The sequence below is a fragment of the Orcinus orca genome, chromosome 12, assembly GCF_937001465.1.
Source record: "Orcinus orca chromosome 12, mOrcOrc1.1, whole genome shotgun sequence".
Classification (NCBI taxonomy): Eukaryota; Metazoa; Chordata; class Mammalia; order Artiodactyla; family Delphinidae; genus Orcinus; species Orcinus orca.
This window is the reverse complement of record NC_064570.1, coordinates 16,673,826-16,698,685: the sequence shown is the minus strand read 5'-3', so window position 1 is coordinate 16,698,685 and position 24,860 is coordinate 16,673,826. Positions and strand designations below refer to the sequence as shown.

Below are 24,860 nucleotides of genomic sequence, written 5' to 3'. Positions count from 1 at the left end.
CCACTGGATCACAGTCCGGGGACAGGCCACCTTTACAGTGTACAGGTTCTCCCTAAGGTTTACTCTCTGAGGTCCCAGAGCTGTAGGTGAGTTTTCCATACAGTTTTGTTTTCCCCTTGTGCAGCTGGTCACGCAACTGTGAAATGAGGATTCTGTGCTGTATAGTTGTTATGGCCATGTGTTAGCGAAGGCACCCATCTATGCTTTTTTGAAGTGTTTGAGAATTTCCTGGAAGAATAAAACTATTTTATTTGGATATCAAATTTTATTGATTTATAAACCAATAATTTTATGTGGTCAGTCTTTTAAAAAGTATGATTTTTTTCCCCTCAGGGGAATGCTTTGTTTTGTTTTTTAATGCAAAATAGAATGAAAGGAGACCACAATCTAACTTGTTCAGAAAAGAAAATTTACACAGTCTTAGGAGTTGGCCACACGAAGTGCTACAATGATATAAATCTGATCGGATGCTGGACTTTTTTTTTTTTTTTTGGCTGCGTTGGGTCTTCATTGCTGCTCATGGGCTTTCTCTAGTTGCGGAGAGCGGGGCTACTCTTCATTGCAGTGGGTGGGCTTCTCATTGTGGTGCCTTCTCTCGTTGCGGAGCATGGGCTCTAGGCGCACAGGCTTTAGTAGCTGCAGCACACGGGCTCCGTAGTTGCGGTACACGGGCCCTAGAACGCGTGCAGGCTTCAGTAGTTGTGGTGCATGGACTCAATAGTTATGGCTTGCGGGCTCTAGGGTGCATGGGCTTCAGTAGTTGTGGCACGTGGGCTCAGTAGTTGTGGCTCATGGGCTCCAGAGCGCAGGCTCAGTAGTTATGGCTCATGGGCTTAGTTGCTCCCCAGCATGTGGGATCTTCCCAGACCAGGGATCGAACCTATGTCCCCTGCGTTGGCAGGTGGATTCTTAACCACTGCACCATCAGGGAAGTCCCCAGATGCTGGACTTCTAATGATTGAGATTTGCCATTTTGTTCTTACCACTTTCTTGGGTGATTCAGTAGTAGTATCCTTTACTTCTTCCCCACTGCTGGGATTAAGTGAACATTGGTTCATCTAAATCATTCTTTATTGATAAGATACAGTCCCCTTGGGTATTTAAAATGGTGGGAGAACATGTACCAGGAGAAGAATATACTAAGTTTAAATAAAACAAAGTGACTCACATCCCACTTTAAGCAAACAAATAAGCAAAAGTCACTTAGTCAGTAGCTTTTCATTTTTAATCAAAAAGATAAATAACATAGCACTGAGTTAACGTAAGAAAAATGTGGAGATCCTGGAGCATGCCAACGTTTTGCTGAGAGGTAGGACATTCATGGTTTGAATAATAAAACCTGTTTGTGGGCTTCATTTTCTGTGATTAAGATACTTATAACATTTTATTTTGCAGGGTAAAGAAGGAGATTTTGTGTATAAAGAAGTAATCAAATCACCTACCGCCTCCCGAATCTCTCTTGGAAAAAAGGTGAAATCAGTGAAAGAGACAATGAGGAAGAGAATGTCTAAAAAATACAGCAGCTCTGTCTCTGAGCAGGTATGTGACAGCTGAGCGAAAAGCCCCCTTGGTTCTTCCCAACAACAAGAAAAGCTGAGGACTGTTGGTCTGAGATTTTAAATGGTGCTAAATATATTCACAGGCATTAACCAGGCTCCAGGACCATGCTTGGTTTATGTAGACAAACATTGGATTCCGCAAATTTTTATTAAGCGCTTAGGGTCACCCGAGCACCAGGTTTGGTGCTGGGAATACAAAGCAGGCCCTGACTTCTATGTACAGATGAGAGAAGAAGACAGACATGTAAAGAAATGATTATTCTTTAATGCAATAAGCACTAAAAATTAGAACACAAAGGAAGGATTTTATTTTCTAAAATATTCCTTGCTCCACAATGGACATCACCAGAATCAAACCTTAAAAAGACACTCAAGTTTTCTTAGCCGACTTTTCAAATAAATGTAGCGTAAGTTGTTCTTAGGAGCGTGTAGCAAGTCTGAGAAGTAAAGTCAGAAAGTGCTTCCTGGCTGCAAGACTTACACAGTAATCGTGTTTCTGCAGAGGTGTGTTCACTAACCATCCCTATCTGCAGACTTTAAGACATCACAGAATTGACACCACTCCCTTCCCCAATTCTGTAAGTTCATCTCTAGGAACATAACCTTCTTTTTATGGGTCTTATTTTTATGGGTGGAGGGAATAAAGACACTTGGAAGGCTGGGCCTGAGATAATTTTGACCATTAGATTTTCAAAACGCTCTCCTCTGGCACCTTAATAGTATGCATTCTGTAGTCTGTTGAAGTCTCCGTTTGTGAACTGTTTGTCTACTTAAGAAATATGTAGGTAATGCTGCTTTATCTACCAAATAGAACAGCAGGGAAAGCAGGCATTTTTGCTCAGCTGCTGCCCTCTGGTGGACATGGTGAGCTAAAAACCAAGCATCCCCCTGTTTGAACCAGCTAGCCAGCCTCCCGCGCTGTGCTTCAAACAAAACCTGCACATCTTCAGCTTATTACAGTGGTTCTCGTGGGGTATTGGGGATGTGTTGGGGGGTGTTGATTTTGCTCCCTCACCAACCCCAGGGGCATTGGCTAGGGGCATTTTTAATAGTGGCAGTGGGTTAGAGTGGGGTGGTGTTGGGTGCTACTGGCATCTAGAGGATAGAGGTCAGGGATGCATCTTACGATGTGCAGGACAGTCCATGGAAACAAAGAATTAACCATGCAAAACGATGAGAGTGCTCAGGTTGAGAAACTGGCCGGTCAGACCTGCAGGGGAAGTCTGGCTGCCTCCAGTATCTCTGCTCCACGAATATTTTCCTTAATCTTTTCGTTTCTTGTCCCTATGGGTATGGGAGTGATGGTGATTCTATATTTCTGCCCAGCCATGAAGCGAGCTGTGCACGCTCGAGTGAGACAGACTTTATGCCAGTGAAAGCAGTGCCACGCGTTAAAGCGCTTTATTTAGTTGGCTTTTCCCCCAAATTGAAACATCGACTAAAAGCTCTTATAAACTTACATTCCTAGGGGTCTCCTGCTTCGTGGGTCATGAGCATAGAACTTTCATGTCATTTTGAGCATTTTTCTATAATTTTACTACTATATTGATGTCTTTTAGTTTTAGTTCTGTTTTTTTTTTAAAGCGGTCATTTCACATAATCAAAAAAAGAAGGAATCATTATAATGCTTTTTAGAGAGAGGAAATTAACATTGTAAGGCATTAAAAAAAAAACTTTTGAGCAAAGACACCGACTGTTTTAGTAAGGATTTTTATCTGCTCTGTTCCTGCTCTATGCCCAGCCTCTGAAATATGTGATGAATAAATTAATAATTTTTAAAAAGCACTTGTGAACATACAGTATCACAGGTGTGTATTTGGTATTGCTGTTTTTCAGACTGGGAGGTTTTTTCCAGAAGCATTTTAAAAAGATTTTAATTGGAAAGGTGGCTTATTTTATGATTCAGAAAAGAGGAATGAAAACCTCAGGAATTCATCCTTTGCAGCTCAGTAACCTCCTAACGATGCACCCTCTGTTTGTAGTTGTTGCGGTTGTTTGCTCGCTTTCCTTAAATGTAAAGCAGAAGTGTGTTTTGAATCAGAAGCTGCCCTTTCTATTGTCCTTAAATGTTTGCAGGGCCCCGCAGATCTCATCAAAGCCCTTCTGATGATTCGGCATTATGCAAATAACAGGTTGCCGTTAGATGGTTCTGTGTTCACGTGGCTGTGTAATAATATGCCAGAAAGTGTTCTCTTTGGGCCAGTAAACCGTTCTGACTGCAGACTTTTTAAAGTGTGATACCGTCTTATCTATTAGCACCTCAAATCAAATGAGCGTGCTGTAGTTACATGTGCAGATGGGGGGCTGTCCACCCCAAAAGTGAGAAGTACTGCTGAGTCACTACTGTCAGCATCTGATCTAAAAGGGACTTCCCAGCTGTTTATTAACAACAGAAGAAGAAATGAAAGAAGCTAAAATCGTAGGGTGACTTAAGGAAATTGTATTATAGACAGAAAAATGGTATGTTTGCTGTACAGCTGACCCTTGAACAACACAGGTTTTGAACTGCATAGGTCCACTCACAGGTGGATTTTTTCAATAGTAAACGCTACAGTACTACGCGATCTGTGGTTGTCTGAATCCACAGACGCAGAGCCGCAGATAAGGAGGGCCAACTGCAAAGCTGGTCGGCACCCCTAACCCCTGTGTTGTTCAAGGGTCAACTGTATATCTGGGTCCTAAGTTGGTATTTTATTAGCCAATTTTAGTAATTTGTGTAAACAGAAATATAAGAATCTGTGCTTTGTGTGGTGTGTGTGTGTGTGTGTGTGTGTGTGTGTGTAAATGTTTCCCTTCAAATAGATTAAATATTCTATGATGATACTTCCGGATACTACATTACTAGTGGGTTGTATCTGATCTACATTTGAAGTCCAGCGTTATTACTGAACGAGGGAGTATACTAAGCGTCTCTAAGCCTTTAACAAAATGTTTTGTCTACAAGGTAGATAGATTCTTTTCAAAAATATCTATTTGAGTATGAAAAATACTTTTTGAGTGTTTAATTAATAGTTACATGAACCACAACTTTAAAACGAAGCAACGATTTAGATGAAAAAGGAAGGTACATTTTGGGTAAAGAATCAGACTTGGGTATAAAGATGGATTTGACTGATGTCGTTGAGGGCTAAACTGCTGTGAATTACAAAAGGACGCCCATCCACTCTGGTGAAACATAATTTTGTCAAAACCCATTTCAGGATTCAGGCCTTGATGGAATGCCGGGCTCGCCTCCGTCCTCTCAGCCTGACAGCGAACACATGGACAAGCCCAAGCTCAAAGCCGGAGGTTCTGTGGAGAGTCTGCGGAGTTCTCTGAGCGGTCAAAGCTCAATGAGTAGGTCTAGTTTGCAAATGTAGATGATTTCCTCGGAGTCAAAATCAGACTTTTACTGAGTGTCAGGTTCAGTCAGTTTAAAGATAAATTAGACCAAGTTCTTACCCTTAAGGTGCTGTTACAGAGACAGACCTGCAAAATAGCTGGCCCTAGAGTCCTATTTGTTTAGTAGTTGATGTCTAGCAGTGCCACAAAATTGAGGGTAATGATTTGGGTTGGAGGAGAGAGGGGAAGCACGCCAGCAGAAGATCTGGAAACTCGGGGGGAGTAGGTCAAGGGGAAGGGCTCATGAAGATGTGCAGCAAACTGAGAGGAGAGGACTAGGGCCCTGCTGCGCACACGTTGCTCTCCTGACCTCTGGGCACATCCTCCAGCTACAGTAGTAATCAGCGATCCTCTGACCACTTTTTTGTCTTACAGATTTTCGTAAAAATCTCTCATCTGTGCATTGCCCCCTGCCATTTTCCTTGTCATAGTGAATCCAATTCCTTTGTTAGCATTTTAGTGGGGGTTTAATAAAAGAGAAGACAGATGCTTCTCTTCATTCTCCAATCCTTAATCAGAAACATTTTATGCAGAATTCAGCACAATAATGTAATGTTATTTTTCCCTGATGCATTTCGGGTAGTGGGGAGTGCCAATAATGCTCTTCTGGCTTGACAAAGAAAGCTAATGTCTTCCTAACTTTCATGAATACAAAATGTCGATTAAAACATTATTATCAGGGCAATAAAATAATCAAGTAAGAAACGGGGAAAAAAATAATAAGAGGAGAAGAGAATGACAGATGTCCCTGAAACAAATGCTGTGCAGCCACTCCCGGTCCAATGGTGGTGCCTGCCGAATGCTATGGGGGAGGAGACCAAGTTTAAACTCACTACTTTAAAAGCATTTGGCCTTGAGCAAGTTACGTTTCCTCATCTGTAAAATGGGGTAAAAATAGTATGCCTGACAAATGAGAGGTTATGAATGTTAAGGGTGGTATCCTCTATCAGGGAGCCTCGGTGTCACCTGCATTCCCTGGTCATAAAGATAACCTGATGAAGGCCCCTGTCTGATTGGGGCTTGATTAGGGAGAACAGTCAGAAAACTCAGATCCTCCCCTGGACTCTGCTCTGGTCCTGACATTTGGCTGTGTCTCGTGACTCCCTCCTCTGGCGCTTACCTTCCTAGCCTGTGACGCCTTCAGTGCCTTCTTTTTTTTTTTTTAAAACAAATTTATTTATTTTTGGCTATGTTGGGTCTTCGTTGCTGCACGCGGGCTTTCTCTAGTTGCGGCGAGCGGGGGCTACTCTTCGTTGCGGTGCACGGGCTTCTCATTGCGGTGGCTTCTCTTGTTGCGGAGCACGGGCTCTAGGCACGCGGGCTTCAGTAGTTGTGGCACACGGGCACAGTAGTTAGGGCTCGCGGACTCTAGAACGCAGGCTCAGTAGTTGTGGCGCACGGGCTTAGTTGCTCCACAGCATGTGGCATCTTCCCAGACCAGGGCTCGAACCCGTGTCCCTTGCATTGGCAGGCGGATTCTTAACCACTGCGCCACCAGGGAAGCCCCCTTCAGTGCCTTCAGCTTTGCTGTGCAGGAAATCTGTATTGACCCGTGTTCTGCCTGTTTTCCTGTACAGGTGGTCAAACAGTGAGCACCACCGATTCCTCGACCAGCAACAGGGAGAGTGTTAAGTCGGAAGACGGTGATGACGAGGAGCCCCCGTACCGGGGCCCATTCTGTGGGCGCGCCAGGGTGCACACCGACTTCACGCCCAGCCCCTATGACACAGACTCACTCAAGCTCAAGGTGTGTGTCTGCCTGGCCTTGGAGCGGTAACACGGGGTGCCTTGTTGCCGTAGGAGGTGTTCTCTTCTCCTCGCTGTTAAATGCTGGGCTCTTGGGGTGCAGACTGGCCAGTGTCTCTGCTACCTTGATAAGCCGGTCTCGACCTCTGTAGTGGAAAATGAAACAGAGAACCAGCCGGCATTTGGGGATGGAGGAGGGTCTTGTGTTAATCCTCTTTTGTCACCACCTCATCCCTCTGGCCCTGTCCTCTGACCTCAGCTTCCCTCCAGAATTCCTGTTGCCCTCCACCCTCCAGTCTCTGTGCTTTCACCAACTGAAGAGATGTAACTGGCTTCTCTCTGTCATCAGTGACATTCATATGGGACAGATGGGGTTCCACGAAATGTATGAAGCGATTACAGGACAGCGGTTGCCACTGACATCTGATTGGTGGGAATTCTTTTTCTAAGAAGTAGGTGCTCTCTGGGTAAGGGCAGGGCGTTTAGAGAGCCAGGTGCCCACCCAGCCCTGAGCCCTGGTGGACGGACACCTCGGGCCACTGTCCTGCGGTGCAGGAGGCCAGAGGGGATGGGCCCTTGGGCCTCCATGAGATCTGGCACGGTCAGGAGTGCCCTGTCCAGTATCTGCCGGACTCCCAATCGTAGCGGGTGACTCGTGGAGCCCTGATTCTGGTCTTCCTAGTGTCTTCACATGCGTGTGATTCACACTTCTGATTGACAGATGGTTCATGCTTGGAAGTGTACCTAACGGAAAGATCTTTGTTCCCTGGGCCACAGAAAGGAGACATCATTGACATAATCAGCAAACCCCCCATGGGCACCTGGATGGGCCTGCTGAACAACAAGGTGGGCACATTCAAATTCATCTACGTGGACGTGCTCAACGAGGAAGAGGAGAAGCCCAAGCGCCCCACCAGGAGGAGGAGGAAAGGAAGACCCCCCCAGCCCAAGTCGGTGGAGGATCTCCTGGATCGCATCAACCTCAAAGTTAGTTCCGTCCTGTCCTGGCCCCGCATCTGCTATGATGAGTACCCATTATTCTACAGAAATAGTTACGAGCACCATGACTCTGCCCTTGACCTCCGCTGGGGGTGATAGCATAAATCCAGGTCGCAATGAGCTCCTAGTCCAAAGAGCTGTGAGCTTCAAGCCACTACCAGGAAGGGCTGTAAGCACAAACTCGTGGTCCCCTGGCTGGCTTCTCAGAGGCCGTAAGGATTCTCCCCTCCACCCTCTCTCCCCCCATTACTCCCGGCATCTAGCGGGGCGGGGGGGTGGGTCTACGTGGTAGATTCTGTTTCCTCCTTGCACAACTGTCTTGCTACTGAAGAGGTCACAGGTCTCTGTGAGCTGGATTTCAGCAGCTCTAAATGAAAGAAGAACCTCCTCCGCTGCGCACTGGGTGGCATTACAGGCTTCAGCTCACAGCAAGGGCACAATTAAAATGCAAGCCAGTGGAGTCATCTCAGCCTGCAGTGTAAATCTTCTTAACCCCTGATGGATGAAGTGCCCTGCCTGCCCCGCTGTAGGACTGGGAGGTCCAGACTGTGCTACAAAGGATACTTACTAATGTTTGAATTAGCATAAAAATGACTATGGAAAAAGAGTTTAGGGGTTTGAGGCCGGTCATCGGTTGTGGATCACATGGCTGGGCTGCTGACTCACTTCTGTCTTGTTTCCCTCCAGGAGCACATGCCCACTTTCCTGTTCAATGGATATGAAGACTTGGACACCTTTAAGCTCCTGGAGGAGGAAGATTTGGACGAGTTAAATATCCGGGACCCAGAGCACAGAGCTGTTCTCTTGACAGCCGTGGAGCTGTTACAGGAATATGACAGTAAGTCCTTCCCAGCACAGACGTGTTCACTGTTAGATCCGCCGCATTCTCAGGTCACCAGCAGGCGTCCCATAAGCTGCGAGCATATGCTTGGGTCCTTGGAGTCACTCATTCGATCCTACTGTTTCCAAAGCCAAGGTCAATTTTGTATTCTGTCAAATAGCACAAAGACATAGATTCCCAAAGCAGACCTTCCTGCCAATGCAGGAGCAAAAGAAAACCTTACTAGCCTATACTTTCCTGACATGTTTCTAGGTAATCGTTGAGGAAGACGCTCCTCTGAGGGACTGAGAATTGAATTGCAGTATTTTTAAGACACACAGTTCATGCCACCTTGGGGGCTGGTGGGATGTGCAGCCTTCAGGAGGTCATTAGGATACCTGGGCACAAGAGTAACTGACAAACTGGGAGTATCTTGCCCCACCAAGGGTTAATTACTTCTCAAAGCACATGAGGAGTTGTTTTCTGAATGAATAGGTTAATTAATGAATAAATGAAATTCATCAGCTTGCGTTAAAGAAGCAGGAAATAATCTCAAGTGAATATGTAGGGCAGAGAATTCCATGCTGCGATTTCTCAGCTAAAATGATAGCTCATTTTTACAACCCATGAAGAGAATTTAGTGAGCTCACAGCTTTCCTGTAGTTATTTGAATACACTGTGTCCTTTGCTCCATTAACCCGGTCTTATCTTGCTCTTTATTCTTCAATCTGACATCAGAAATATTCCTGAAATTATTCATCACAAAGTGGAGAGTATCCTTGCCAGTTACTGAATTCAAATGCATTTTCTTTCAAATGCTCTGCTTCAGGGATATCAGTAGCTAATAGCATTTCCATTGCTAAAAGACACACCAAAATCATGGTGAATGGTGGGAAAAAAAATTGTACATTACTGAATGTATCAGGCCCAAGAGACATGGAAGCAAGTGTCTCAGTGCAGTTAAATTCACTTCTGCTTAATAAGTCCTCCCTCTAAATTAACTGATGACACACCATCAGATAGATGTCTAAACCCTAGATAAACACACTGCCTTCAGGGATAGATTTGGAGGGAATTGTGTTTCAGAGTTAATATCACTTTATAATCTGGTCTCTTTAGTATTGGAGTTCCCCAGGAGACACCTTGGGGATCTGTGGCCAGGTTGTGTCAGAGCCTGGCCCAGTGCCTGGAATGGCCGACCAGCTATGTGAATATCAATTAACGTTCAATCATCTAGTCTCCTGGACCACATCTGCTCGGTAAGATAGCTCATTTGCTCTTCCTCAGCCACTGAGAACAGCTGGTTTATAAACTCCATCCGTTGTGTTTCCTTTAGCATTTAGACACAGGAGGAGCAAAGCTAAATTCTGAGTATAAGGTGCAGGGTCTGTCTCTGTCATGCCGCAAGGGCTAAGACTCCTTGTCCCTCCTGGGATCATGTCCTGAGGTGTGCACTTGGGCATATTTTATAGGAGGGAATCTTTGCCCCTCATCATGCTCACTCACAAGTCTAAGGAAGGCTCTTTGCCTCTTCATAAATCCTACTTTGAATCTGTGCTGTGCCACTGTATAGAACATCCCGCATACATAAATTGGTACTTCTTTTTAGTGGCTCTAAAACAAAGGCTTCAAGGGCTCAGGGGTGCCAGTGAGCACCAAGTGCCTGGACGCAGGATTATCCTAGGATTAGAAGATGCTACATTCGGCGCTTTTAAATTCATTGTGTTTAAGAAGTACTCTAAGTAACTGATACCTTAGAGGAACACAATACATTTCTGTCAGACTAGACAGATCCAGAGACCTGCTGAGACCTGAGAGATCTTGCACACCTTCCAGCTCAGCCCCCACAAGAGCAAGAGGCGCATCTGCATCATGGCTTGGCACTCAGATGGGTCCAGCTTCTCTCATTGCATCTGTGCGCGGGGAATGCCAGCCTTCCTGCGGGCATTGTCCCGGGGCAGTTCCTTCTACTGATCCCAGACCCACTCTCCTAGGTCTGCCAGATGAAAGCTCTCGTTTAACAAAATCATTTTCATAAGAATAAGAATTTTAATCAGGAATTATTTCAAATATGCAGGAAAGTACAGAGAAAAATAAAACAAATCCACATACCATTTTGTCATATTTACTTCAGTGCTTATTTTTTAAAGACATAAGTGCTGCAAGCCCATTGGAAGGCCTGCTATCCAAGAATCCCATTCCTTTCCCTTCTTTTCCAAGGTAACTACACTCCAGAAAATGGCACATATCCGTGCGCATAAGCACCTTTTGATGTTGGGATGTCTCATCAGTGTCTTAGCATATATTCTTTCTCCGTGTGTGTGTGTGTGTGTGTGTGTGTGTGTGTGTGTGTGTGTGTGTGTGTGTGTGTTGAGATGGGGTTGGGGAGACCTTCAGTCCAAATTCAGGTCATGTCCAAATGGAGTTTCAGCCCCACAACCCAGTCCTTCGCTCTCACTTGACTGTGAGAATGTCCGTGATTCCAGCTCCCCTTCTTTCTCGTCCTTAGTGCCTTGGCGTTAATTCTAGTGAGTCTGGGGTGCGGGGAGGATGAGGCCTTGAGTGTGCAGCACATCTAAGAGATGCCCCGCCTCTTCATTCTCCCTAATGAAGAAGGACAACCTACTGGGGAAACGCTAGCTTTTAGTTTTAGGGAATTTTGCTCAATTTGTTGGGTTCCTGCAAGTAGCTGCTGATTGGATCCTTCAGGAAGAAAGTGGCTCTGGCCCCTTGAACAGGCCTCATGATTTTATGGATTGAACTGTGGTTTTCACGCAATGCAAGGGACCCCTTCACTCCCCATAATAACTTCAGGTATCCTGCTGTGTGTGAGGCTGGCATCCTGAAAGATACAGGCACAGTCTGCATTTTCCTGCAGCGGCAGGGACAAGTCTTCTGTTTTATTCCCGTCGGTCAGCACTTTGGGGTCTGTTTGCCCGCTGCAATACACTGAACTATCTCGCCGAGGACGAACTGCATTGATTCCTCTTCCTGGGCTGTAATTGATAGCTCCAAGCCCTCATTTTATAAGTATCATTTTCCAAAATAACATGCTAGGCTAGAACAAAGGCCATTCCAAATCCACAGACTCCTCCACACAATGAGGACACCACTCTAGAATGTTCCACTTTCGGTGCGGGGGAGGGGAAAGGGTTTTCCTCTTTTGCTTCCAATTAGTTAATTTTTCATTAATCACTTTAAAAATAGCATTTCTTAATTTGGTGCTCTAATTTAAGCTTGTTCCGCCATGATTTCTGTTATAAAATGCTTTCCATGTGAGAAATACAAACAGGAAGTGGTCAGTGGACAGTAGGAATGGCAGCCCTCAGCCTTCCCGCAATTTTTTTTTAATGACCCAAGAAAAGGCATCAGATTTCTGGTTTATTGATTTAGAGTGTGTGTGGGGTGGGGGGGAGGCGAAGTGAAGAGAAAGAAAAGTAAATTAAAGCCATTCATCGTCAACTATTTTAGGTAGAAAATGTTTTCTTGGTTTCCATTTTTATCGACCAAGCATCTAGTCTGCATAATGATTGAAAGACAGTCTTCCTGTAACTTTGAACCTACATAAGGCCAGGCATGCCCTCTTTATAGAATGTGCAGACTGTGGTTGCTCTCCCCCCACTTTTGACATGATGCTCTGAATTTCTCCTCTCCCTGGTTGGCCTGAGGGTAACTTAAAAGGCATTGATGTATTTCAACTATGTCCTCTGTCTACAAACTTACCTTCCTGTGATACATGATTTGAAAAGAAAAGTGTTCTGATCTCACTCATTCATTTTTATCTCATTTACTTTAAAATAATTTGTTCTCTTCCAAAGTCCAAGGCTTCAAAATGTATTGTGAGGACCGAGGATAGAACTGGGATGCCGTTGATTTGTAGCCTGCCTTTCAGTCTTCTTACGATCCCATGCTATGTGTTCACCTTCTTTAGGTAACAGCGACCAGTCCGGATCCCAGGAGAAGCTGCTTGTTGACAGCCAGGGCTTGAGTGGATGCTCTCCACGAGACTCGGGATGCTATGAAAGCAGCGAGAACTTGGAAAACGGTACTGTCGGCACAAATGATCGTGAATGCATCTTCATACGCAAGCCTACTGGGCCGTTTCTTGACATCTGTGCTTTGGCTAATGACTGTCTTTCTTCCTCAGCCTGAGCCATTCATTGCTTTTGGGAAAACTGGCAACAGGGAGAGGAGTTTTCCCGGAGTGAATGGTGCTTAATTAAGATCCTTAGGAGGGAGGAACATCTCTCAGGAACCTAGGCCACTGATGATGTTGAGAAATGAGTAGAGAGGTCTTTCATCAGTTACTCTTCCATCCCACATAGCACATAATTGGAAAGAGTTTAAACTTGTGTGTCAGAGAAAGGGACCCTAAACTTTCCATTGTTCTGCTGCTCTTAGAGGTTTAGGCCCCTCCCCCCATCTGGATCATGCAAAGAGCTGTGGGGCTTTAGAGTGGGGAGACCTGGTGTTTGAACGTGAATAGGGCATAGCTGAAGACTTTGGCCAAGTTACATCTCCGACTCCTCCTTACTTCTTTTTTTGTTTTTTAAACAAATTGATTTACTTATTTGTTTTTGGCTGCGTTGGCCCTTCGTTGCTGCGCGTGGGCTTTCTCTACTTGCGGGTGGGGGCTTCTCTTGTTGCGGAGCACGGGCTCTAGGCACGCGGGCTTCAGTAGTTGTGGCACACGGGCTCAGTAGTTGTGGCTCGCAGGCTCTAGAGTGCAGGCTCAGTAGTTGTGGCACACGGGCTCAGTAGCTGTGGCTCGTGGGCTCTAGAGCGCAGGCTCAGTAGTTGTGGCGCACGGGCTTAGTTGCTCCGCGGCATGTGGGATCTTCCCGGACCAGGGATCGAACCCGTGTCCCCTGCATTGGCAGGCGGATTCTTAACTACTGTGCCACAAGGGAAGTCGTCCTCCTTACTTCTTAAATGGTAATATGAGTTGTTTTTTTTTTTATAGATTATTCTAAGACAAAGTAATAATATATTAAAAATACCTAGCACTTTGTAAACACTGATTATGAATGAGGCAGTGGGCTAGGTGCGCACATATGCAATTGCTAATTATCACTCAGATCCTGCAGTGCATATTTTATAGATGAGGATGCTACAGAGAGATTAAATAATAACGGAAGCCCTTGTTCTTTTCCTCTTGGCACCACTCTGACTCATAATAATAGGCTCTCAGTCAATGGTAGACAATATTTTAGACCTGACTTGCCAATACCATAAGCATTTTCAAGTCCATACTCTTAACTACTTAATGTCGTCATACATCAGCCAGGGGTATCGGGGCTTAGTTGAACTTCAAGCCAGAAGGGATTTAGTTTGTATGTTATCATAAGTACTTTCACAAACCATGGATTAGATGAAAATAGGTGGACCTATTTTGGGAACAAGGCAAAAGGCAACATATACCATAAAAGGTCTCTTTGCCTATTTGATTTTGCTTATTTATTCTGAAGAGCAAGAAAATCCCAGTGCTCGGGGCTGTCATCCGTGAGTCTCTCATTTCAGTGGGAGGATTTTGAGGAGCCCCGCTGAGAACACGATGCAAAGCCAGGGCAGGAAGGTTTGGTTCCTTCAGTATCATCATCATCCCTCACCTCAAGTTTTCTTCTTAAATAGACAGTAAAGCCTGAGCAGGGGCTGCCCTCGGTGTTCGGACACTGCCCTGGGAAAACAGGCGTGCTCGTTAGTTCAGGGATCGCAGTTGCACGATGACTCCTTCCATAAACAGATAGATTGGGATTGACATATATACAGTAATATGTATAAAGTGGATAACTAATAAGAACCTGCTGTATAAAAAAGAAATAAAATTCTAAAATTCAAAAAAAACCCCACAAAAAACAGATAGATCCTGGCAGCAGTATTATCATTACAGTATGAAAATATCTATATTCATATTAAAATAATGTGAAAAGTCTATTCAAACATTTCTTCATTTTTATGAAAGCTAGATCTCTGAATGAAGGGTATATAAGTAAATCTTAAAGAGCACATTTTTGTTTTTAAAAAAATCTCAAAACTTCAGACCAGCTAGACAGAAAGAATATAATTACCCACATCCAATATGGTACTTCCCTTGTCCCCACAGACAGCATGACTGGGGGCTCAGAGTTATGACCCCCGAACTTCACATCACTGGGCCAGCCCTCCTCATGGTCTAGTTTTTGGAAGTTATTGGACAATGTGTATTTTTGGCTCCCATACCCACGACACATGTGGACTCGGTTTGAATCAGTGGTTTACTTTACTTAAGTAAACGTCTATGTGCACAGAGAAGACATTTACTAAACGGGCTTTGGAACAAAAGGAGCATAAACATATACACTGAAGATATGAAATTGCCGGAAGTCCACAATTCAAACCAGCCGAAAGTACTTGAAAAGCAAGACGTTTTCAAAATAGATTCGACATTTCTGCCCCCACACACCCATCTTTTCTGCTTTGTCCACGTAACAGTTAAGGACATGGTACCTCCCCACCTTTGTTTTCTCAAACATTAAACCAAGCTGCACGATTTTGATCTAGTTTTACTAGGAGAGTATTTTCACCGGGTGGAGAAATAAACGCAAGGTTTACAGAAGCAGTCCCTCTTATGCAGTCCGTAACTTCTGGTTCAGAAGCTTATGCTGCCTAAGGCCCTGGTTTTTAACTGTGGTCTGCGGGGTCCCGAGGATGGGGGCCTTGGTGGCGGTGTGTGGACCTGGGCCTTGAGAAACCTCCACACTTCAACTTTGATCTGTTTTGTAAATGAAGCTTCATTAAAAAGGATCCTCCTGGGCTTCCCTGGTGGGCAGTGGTTGAGAGTCCGTCTGCCGATGCAGGGGACGCGGGTTCGTGCCCCAGTCCGGGAAGATCCCACTTGCCGCGGAGCGGCTGGGCCCGTGAGCCATGGCCGCTGAGCCTGTGTGTCCGGAGCCTGTGCTCCGCAACGGGAGAGGCCACAACAGTGAGAGGCCCGCGTACCGCAAAAAAAAAAAAAAAAGAAAAAAAAAAGTATCCTCTTGCTTTGAAAAGTACTGATTTTAAAAGTGCAGTGTTCTGAAAAGAGACCATTCTCTGACCGCCGTGAACGCGGTGCTAATCTTTTCCTTTCTGACTTCTTCGCCGTTCTCGTTTCTAGTTAGCCTCTGCTGACTTCTGTGTGAGGTGAATAAATTCCATCTAAAATACCCGCAGCCATAAAACCTAAATTGTGAGTCTCCTATGTCCTCTTCTTTTCGCAATGAAAACCAACATTTGAGTGTTGGGAACTATTAGGTCCATAAGGAAAACAACTTACCAAGTAGACCATCCATCAGGGCCACACGAGCAGCAGCGGCACGGCCTAAGGACAGACCAGTTTCAGGGGAAGAGGGCCGCATGCCTGTTTGTTGCTTCGCTGTCCTAACAGTTGGAAGCAGTCGTAGGAAATTCAGACAGCTTACTTGTCTCAGACAGAAGAGGAATCTTAAGTGGATTGGGGTCAGGTGCACTCAGGGTTACCATGGGTGGCTCTGTTCACCAGACAGCAGTAGCAATTAGTATCAGTCAACAGTTGTCAACTAAGTAGACTGTGACCGGTTGATAAGTTATCAGCCTGACAATCATTTTATTGTAATCAGGTCTATCGCTTCAGTGGCAATTAGAACCATATCAGTATCTAATAGATCGTCTGTGGCGACATCCTCACTTCAGCTTGTTCACTCCTTTGTCCCAAGGTCAGCTGACTGTTTCTAGGGTACCTTTATTTTACACACCTGAGCAAAACACAAAGTGGGGAGGGCTTGAAAGGTTTGAGAATTCAGCGGTCACCAGCGAACCTTGGAGAATACCATTTAAAGAACTTGTCCCAGAATTCAGTCCTACGTCCTCTTTGCAGCCATGGTCTTAGGAAACTACTCCCTAAACAGAAATCCCGTCAGTGTGGTTCCTAAATGGGGTGTGGGTGTGCCTTGTTTCACACTGACTGCAGCTACGAACAGACATTAGGCCTAGATTTATTTTGTTGCCTGACACAGCATATTTTCTTTCCACATAACTCAATTAACTTTCATCTCCCTGAGTCCTTTAATAAGACTAAGAATTCTTTCTAAAAATAAACATGGGACCACAATAACTCTACATCACCAGGGGTGACTTCATGTCCTTAGTGTAATTCAACAGTGGGAGGTAAGAGTTGGAGATTTCAGTTACGTTAGCACACCTTTTACATCCGTTTGATTCGCTTTTTAAAATGTGATTGTAAAATATTTCCTTGTCTCGTAGGCAAGTCTCGGAAAACCAGCCCCTCTGCCAGATCTTCAGCCGAGTCCAGCGTGAAGTCTTTCAACAGGAATCAGCTGGGCAGCTACCCAACCTTGCCTCTAACGAAGCCAGTAGACGCGCTGAAGCCGGGAGGGGAGGGGAGGCTGGGCAGTGGTCTCACCCCTCACACCTCCAAGCACTGTGATCCCCCGTGTGTGACTGACTTGAATAAAAACCGAAGGAGCCTCCCCGTTTCCATCTGCCGGAGCTGTGAGACCCTAGAGGGCCCCCAGACCGTGGAGACTTGGCCCCGATCCCACTCCCTGGACGACCTTCAAGGAGAACCTGAGAAAGATGTGCCTGGTGAGGTGACAGAACCTTCCCCTCAGATTGTACCCAAAGTGCCACAAAAGACAGCGCCCTCCATCACAAAGGTTCAAAGCCCCAACCTGGATTCTGCTGTTGACAATGCACTGCTACTGACCCAAAGCAAGAGATTTTCTGAACCTCAGAAAACGACTACTAAGAAACTGGATGGCCCGATGGCTGCCTTTTCACAGGGCACGTCCCCTCCTCCGTGTTTACCCAAAACCTATGACGCCCAACCGCCCGCCGTTAAACACGGTTTAACAAGGACGCCTCTTGAGGGTCACAGGAAAGGACTCGATTTCGAAGGGACACATCACCCCCCGGGCACCAAAGAAGGTGTGGATGCTGAGCAGAGGGGCCCCGAGGCCAGATCGCAGGCCAGACCTCCCACCCAGCCTCCCCCCGTCCCCGCCAAGAAGAGCAGGGAGCGCCTCGCCAACGGGCTGCCTCCTGTCCCTCCCGGCCCACCCAGCGCCCCTGGCCCCGATGCACCCAGCCTGCCCCTTAAAAAGGGCAGCCCCGGCGGCCCCAGCGACTGTCCCCCGCCGCCAGTGGCCAGGCCTCCCCCAGTGCCGGAGCCGGGCAGCCCGCCGAGCGCCAGGCCTCCACCCTGGCTGTCGGAGCTGCCTGAGAGTGCCAGCCTCCAGGAGCACGGCGTGCGGCTTGGCCCTGCCCTGGCCAGGAAGGTCTCCTGCACCCGCGGGGTGGACCTGGAGATGCTCACCGAGAAGAAGCTGCGGGCCGAAGGCATCGATCTCACCGAGGAGCCCTATTCCGATAAGGTATCCGAGGCCCTGACCCCACTGCACAGGCTCTTCTAGGTCGGGCGGGGGCCAGGCGAGAGGAGCGGCATTGCCCCCCACCTCCCAGCCCCTGAAGGCCAGCTGGCAGCGAGGACCGAAGCACAGTGACTGTACGGGTGGCCCACGGCGGGGGCTCCTGCCGCCCCGCGCTTGGTGTTCAAATGAACCTGTAGCACAGTGCCCAGATTAAATGCAGACACGGCCTCAGGGGTCTCTTCTCTTTTCCCTTCTTTTCTCTTCTCTTCTTTCACTTGTTTGTATTTAATTTGGGGCAGCTATCCTTTGCAGGGAGAGCTATCAGTCAGTACTAGACCCAGTTCCTGAAAGGATAGACGTGAGTTCCAGTTTCCATGTCTTCTTCAACATCTTTGTTTTTAGACTTTAACAAATCCCCATTTCATTTCCCTGTGCGTAAAATGGAATTAATAATGACCTGCATAACTGCCTCTTAGAGGTATTAATAGGAGCAAATAAAATAAACCTGAACCTACTTTGAAAATTGTAGAGCCTTATTCAGATGTAATAATTGTACTGTATAATTATCTGTAAGGGTAACAGGGGAAAAGATACCTCATTGTACTAAAAACATTGAGACCTATAATGAAAACTCATTTTTCATTTGAAGAAAAATAAAGGAGTAGATCTGCCAATACCAAAATGACTTTCAATACAAATACACGGTAATAGATGTAGCTGTATGTTACTCCTAGGAATGCATGAATTGTTATAATGCATTCCAAGGAGTCTTTGTTATAAACTTCTTATGACCAAGAGTGCCTTACGATAAAATACTCCTCTGCCTTCTGATACTTAGTGAATGAACCCCTTTGAATGGAAAGTTGTGAGAATTCTACTGTACAGTAAATGCTGGTCTAGTGATACAGCGGTGTAACTCTACTCTGTAGTTGAGGAACCAACAGTAGACTCTCTGTAGGGCACAAATTTGCCCTTCTCCCCTGCAGTTTAGAAGACTGTCTTCAATAACATTTTGCAAAATGATCAGATAAGAGTGAGGTGAGGGCGTTGGACCCCAAAATAGAGAATGATTGTGTCCTGTTTTAACCATATTTCAAAACATTTTTCTAGAGCTCATAACTACTTAAAAGATAAAGACGTAAAAGTATTGTCTCTAAAACATCCATCCTGACACTAAATAAAATATATTCACTTCAAATTAAAACTTGTAGTCCTGTTTTCTAGTAGCGAAATGTCTTATCCTACCTTGTGTTTGCCGTCCTTGGAGAAGGAAAAAGATCCTCGCAACCCTCGATAAGAGATTTCTGTTCCCTCGCAGCACGGCCGCTGTGGGATTCCTGAGGCCCTGGTACAGAGATATGCAGAAGACTTAGATCAGCCCGAGAGGGACGTTGCCACCAACATGGACCAGATCCGCGTGAAGCTGCTTCGGAAGCAGCACCGCATGGCGGTAAGCAGCCCACGCTTCGGGGCTCCCCTCACCCAGCTTTTTGAAGTCCATTCAGTTCTAGAGCTTAATGATGAGCATGCTGGCAGCCGCTAAGTAGCCCAGGGTTCATTATAGCTATCGAAGGGAGACACCTGGGAGAGAGTAAGACCTATTCAGCCTACAAAGGTTTAAAAATACCGTTTTGGAGAGAAAAAGATGAAAATTATCCATAACCCCAGCACTGTGAAAAAGTCCATCTAGTCATTTCTCTGCACATATATGATAGTACATGAACAGTTTGCAAACCTTATTGTTTTCAGTTATCAGGTGGTGAACCTCTTTCTTTGTTACTAAAATTTCTTTTATATTATCAGTTTTTCGAAGTGCTCTAGTAGGTATGTCCTAGTTTAGCCAGTTCCACATTGTTGAAACATTTAGATTTTTTCCAGCTGTTTATTTTAAACAATGGAGTGAAGAACCTCCTGGTTAATAAATTTTTGTAGACTTTTGGGGTTAATTTCTGAGGATATATTCCTTGCAGAGGATTTGCTTCAACAAGACTGCACACAATCTTAAGGGTTTGCCCGTTTGGTGGTAAATTGCCTTTCTGAGAGGTGTAGCATTTGGCCTTCTCGGGATTCAAGTATAGATGTCCATTTCCCTGCCCTAGCCAACATTTATTATTGTATTTTTAATTCTTTATGACTATATTGATTAAATGCTTAGTTTTCTGGATGTTAATGCAGATCCAAAATACAGAAGAAAATCTACTTTATAAAAACCTTACCCACTGAGTATCTTACTTTTCACACTATCACGTAGGTTTGCTTCTTCAAGCACCGTAAGGATCATTAGTTGAAGAGTGTGACCACCATGAGACAAAATAGCCAGAAATATAAATGATTACAGTTTGGAAACTTACACACATAATTGGGGTTAGGTCTAATTCCAAGTACCTTCTGGAACCTCCAACACTTCCTTGAAGATTTGTCTCACCTTTGAGAAGTCAGGAAATAATTTATCTATCTATCTATCTATCTATCTATTTATTTATGGCTGTGTCGGGTCTTTCATTTCTGTGTGAGGGCTTTCTCTAGTTGCGGCGAGCGGGGGCCATTCTTCATCGCGGTGGGCGGGCCTCTCACTGTCGCGCGGCCTCTCTTGCTGCGGCGCGCAGGCTCGGCAGTTGTGGCGCATGGGCCCAGTTGCTCCACGGCATGTGGGATCCTCCCAGACCAGGGCTCAAACCCGTGTCCCCTGCATTGGCAGGCAGATTCTCAACCACTGCGCCACCAGGGAAGCCCAGGAAAGAATTCTTGATGATAGGCATGTTCTTGGACATCTCATAGCGTTATCCCTTTCTGATAGTGTAGTAATAAACATAATATTTCATAGTGTTCCTTTTAGGCATAGAAGAAAGAGCTCTCCAGTGACACCTGTTGAATCTTGATAAATTGCTTTCTTTGGTTACCCAGATCCCAAGCGGTGGACTCACAGAAATCTGTAGGAAGCCCCTATCTCCCGGATGCGTTTCATCCGTGTCGGATTGGCTGGTTTCCATCGGTCTACCCATGTACGCCAGTGCCCTCACTGAAGCGGGCTTCAGCACGCTGGGCCAAGTGCCTTCTCTGTCCCACACTTGCCTTCAGGAGGCTGGCATCACAGAGGAGAGACACATAAGTAAGCTCGTGTCTGCAGCCAGACTCTTCAAACTGCCACCAGGCCCCGAGGCCATGTAGTCAGGCCCGAAATGGACCTCCCTGGACAAGAGCCACCCGTTCACTGTGTTTATGATGCTGATGCAATTCCTCCTTGGCTGGACATGCAGACCAGACCCAGAAGAAAGGCCCAGTGTGTGGCCAGCAGAACTCGGAATCTTGGCACGGGACTCTCTTCTCCAGAAAAGCCCCCTCCAGGAAATTGGTGTGGTTCTCTTTGACCCCCAAAGAAAAGACAAGCACTTATTTTTGTTTTCAGGACACAATAGAACAAAGATGCCAACTTGCCACAAATGCTCTGCCTGCAGTCTGTCTTGGTGCACTGGGTGAGGGCAGGGGGCAGAGGGAGGGGCAGCCTGTCCTGTTTCTAAGCGTGCTTCTAGCCCTTCTGTCTGTCACCCTGCAGGGTTCCCAAGGCCCAGATGGGCTTTAGCCAGGCCAAAGTAACAGACTCGGGAGTGATTGTACACTATTGACCAGGCTCATTTGTTCAAAAATAAGAAAATCTGGCTGCACTAGGAAAAAAAAAGCCCTATTCTCCTTTAGATAAACAAGAGACATTTTAATAATTGCTTTCTAGCAATCAGCTTTTATTTGCCTTAATGTAAGCTTTTAAGCAGTTATCTAACTTAGTGTTCACTACCATGTAACCATAGCTCCAAATCTTCATCTTAGACTGCCATCTAACGGATCTGGGATGTTTCCAGCAGAAATGGGCTTTTCTAATTGTCTCACTCTAACATGGCTTATTTTATAGGGGTGTTTATCAGGCCAAATTTCATGTTGACTTTCAGTTTTTAAACTAACTACAAATCTGGTAAAAGGCGCTCTTAAATTCACAAAGATATGACGTGTGAGAGTATATGTGTGTGTTTGAGGTTACGATCTTTCATTTTAATCAGTTTAGTGTTGTTACCACGTTGGTCATTGTGCTGCAGTATTGACTTGGAATCTTGACTGTGTCCATTCCAAAATTCAGTCATTAGCTAACAGATCACCTTTGCAAAAGGTCATTGTAAGTTGAACATTTAAGGAGGTTGTTTTTTAAAAGGGAAGTAGTTTATAAGATATTTTAAAAGTTTTTTTTTTGGTTTTATAATTAAAATACTATCTTCCATCTTTTCTTATTTAGATAATTCACTTAAATATAATAAAGGTTCATTTTGGAGCCAAGCTACATTGGCCATGTATTAAGTAGTTGCATATTTTCAGTTGTCTTCTGACCAATTTCAGCATTCTCTTTTAGTCTAGTGGCTGATTCCCTAGCAAACAGAAATTATTGTTTCCAATTGCTTACAAAGTGATTTTCCTTTACATTCTTATCGTGAACCCTATTTTAAGCACTGGGTGTGATCATTTACAATAGAAATGTTTGGAGCCTTGATTTAAAAGTTCTGTAATATTTCATCTACTCATTAAAACAAATGATATCCCTCAGGGGAGGGAGGAAAAAGGTGATTGCATTAATTACAAAACCATTTTACCATTTGCTTTATATATCTGGATCCGTTTCTGAGGAAAAGGACATTCTCAGGTGACATATTTTTTTCATGCTTTTGGTATGCATTTGAAAGAATAATATATATTTCTTCAATAATAGTCACCTTCTATAAGATGCCATGTAAGAAGTTGTGGAAATGTAGAAAAAAAGCTAAAGTTGCCAAATTTCTGTTGAACTCTTCAAAACAGCCCATTTTTGTCATCTGGGGTATGACATTCCTGTGGGCTGTGACATTCCATTTAGAAGGTAATGAGGCTGCAGGGCTCTCCTATGTCACTGGAAGGAATTTCAGGTGTGTGGTGAGGTAGGCATTGTAAAACGGGCTCCTCGCCCTGCGTTTTCAGTCCCTCAGCATGACATCCGAGAGAGCCTGCTCATAGCTTAAGCTGAGCTAAAAGACCACGCATAAAGTCAGGTAATAGGTAACAAAGGAGAAGGGGAAAGTGTTAGTTCATTTTCACGGTAAGATTTTCACTTAATGTCAAAGTGGTACCAGAAAAGGGAGCCTTCTGAATATGAGTTTCCGAGAATGCCAAACTGTATCTTTTTCATTCTTCTTTGGAAATCATTGCCTTTGCATAGAAGTGAAATTCAGGGACCATGAATCATTTTCAGTGGGAAGGGCTTCCTAGTCTGTGGGATCTGAGGTTATTTTTACTTTATTGTGCTTTTTAAAAAAAAAATTTTTGTTTTTGTTTTTTTTTACTTTTAGTATTCGTTTGGTCTTCTTTTGCTTTAAACTTTTAATTTGATCTTAGAAAAGCCTGAATGTGTGTGTGTGATGTTTGACCGAGGTGGTTTGGGGCCTCCTGTGGATACCAGAAGGCAGGTGGTCAGCTTCAGCAATATCCAGTTTTAATCCACTGCACTTGGTGCAGAACGTTGAGGAAGGGTGAAAATCGTCGTCTTTGGAAAGCACAAGAGAAACCTGGAGAGGCACTTTGGCTCAGGTAGCTACACATCCGTTGTGTGTCATTTTTTCCTTTGAAGCTGTCTACAAGGAAGTGCAGCCAGTCCCAGCCACTACTTACATTCCCGGATAAGCAAGAAGTAGATTTTCCTGGCCTTGCCTTAGTCAGAGGCCTTTTCTCTTTCCAGGTCTAGGTGAAATTGGAAATAACTAGTCGATTGAAAATCAGTTCCTCACAGAGCAAAGTTTGCTTTCATAATTGCAGCAAAAGGAGTCAGTTCACCAAGTCAATGCTGCATGTGTGTACTGTATTATTTTCAGAAAAAAAAATACAATAATCTGAGTCCAAGTTATCTCGATTTTAAATTGATAAACAAGAAACTGTCGAGCAAATTATATAACAACTAACAACATTGCACTTTCTGTATATGAAATCAATATTTAAATAACTTATTTTTCTCCATTGCTGTTCTTAAACATTGTAAGTAGCTGTAATATACCAGTACCAATATGTTCTTGCGATTGCTTCAGCCCAAGAAAGCTGTGTATTGTTTTAAAAATTGTAAAAATTATTGTGATGATTCATTTAGCAAAAAGGTGGACAGAAGGGTTTTCCTATGTATCAAAACTTGTCTATAATTATGTCATCTATGTACCTAGAAAAAAAAAGTAAATAAATTTCTTCCGTTGAATATGCCTCTTTTGTTGTTCCCTGGGTATTATAAAGGTACATAGGGTAGAAATGAAAGGGAATTTATGAAGTGTGGTTTAAGAATGAAATATATTGTAAAAAATAGTAGTTGTACACAATTACTTCTGCCACATCACAAAAACTCACTATCATACTCACTCAGATTCTCTTTGCCAATTTATTTCAGGTTTTTTTCAAATATTGCATAATCAAGTCACATAATTGCAGCATCTTAGCCCAGAAAGAGATTTTTGGAAGCCACCTCTGGTCTAAACCCGTTGTTTTCAAATGAAGAGTTTCAGTCCACGCAGACTTGCCCAATATCATGTGTAGTTAAATGGAAACAATCCAGGTCTTCCGTTGAGAGAGAAAAACATCTAGATTGGGATATTCTAGAAATCAACTAACTTGACAAAAATCATTTTTCAACGTTAGTGTGCCACAGTTGATATAAAAACACATTTTTCATTAGGAGGGAGTGTGTAGTACAACATTTTGAGTAGGCAAAATGTGCACTTGAGACAGACCAAAAAGTGACCCTTTCCTTTTCTCTCAGCCACCTATTTCTCACACTACAGGTAAGTATTATAACCAGTGTTTCCATATCTTTTCAGAAATGCTGTGTTTATTGACAAAGATAACTGCATATGCATTTTTCCATACAGGAATGACAGCATTTCCCCACACTTCTTCACTTCACGTGGAACCGCTGTGTTAAAA

The 24,860-nt window shown here is 44.5% G+C and overlaps 1 protein-coding gene across 9 annotated transcripts in view; it reads left to right on the top strand.

Annotated features, from left to right (window-relative positions):
* SASH1 (SAM and SH3 domain containing 1) overlaps nt 1–24,141 on the top strand; it is a 323,565-nt gene extending 299,424 nt beyond the window's left edge. For all 9 annotated transcript variants that reach the window (XM_033405251.2, XM_033405266.2, XM_004263733.4 and 6 more), the window contains 9 exons: nt 1,396–1,539; nt 4,760–4,895; nt 6,518–6,687; nt 7,464–7,673; nt 8,373–8,523; nt 12,437–12,550; nt 16,765–17,894; nt 19,210–19,341; nt 20,796–24,141. In XM_033405251.2, coding sequence (XP_033261142.1) covers nt 1,396–1,539; nt 4,760–4,895; nt 6,518–6,687; nt 7,464–7,673; nt 8,373–8,523; nt 12,437–12,550; nt 16,765–17,894; nt 19,210–19,341; nt 20,796–21,059 — 2,451 coding nt within the window. In that variant the 3' untranslated portion in view covers nt 21,060–24,141. The remainder of the gene's footprint in view (nt 1–1,395; nt 1,540–4,759; nt 4,896–6,517; nt 6,688–7,463; nt 7,674–8,372; nt 8,524–12,436; nt 12,551–16,764; nt 17,895–19,209; nt 19,342–20,795) is intronic.
* The last annotated feature ends 719 nt before the right edge of the window (nt 24,142–24,860 follow it).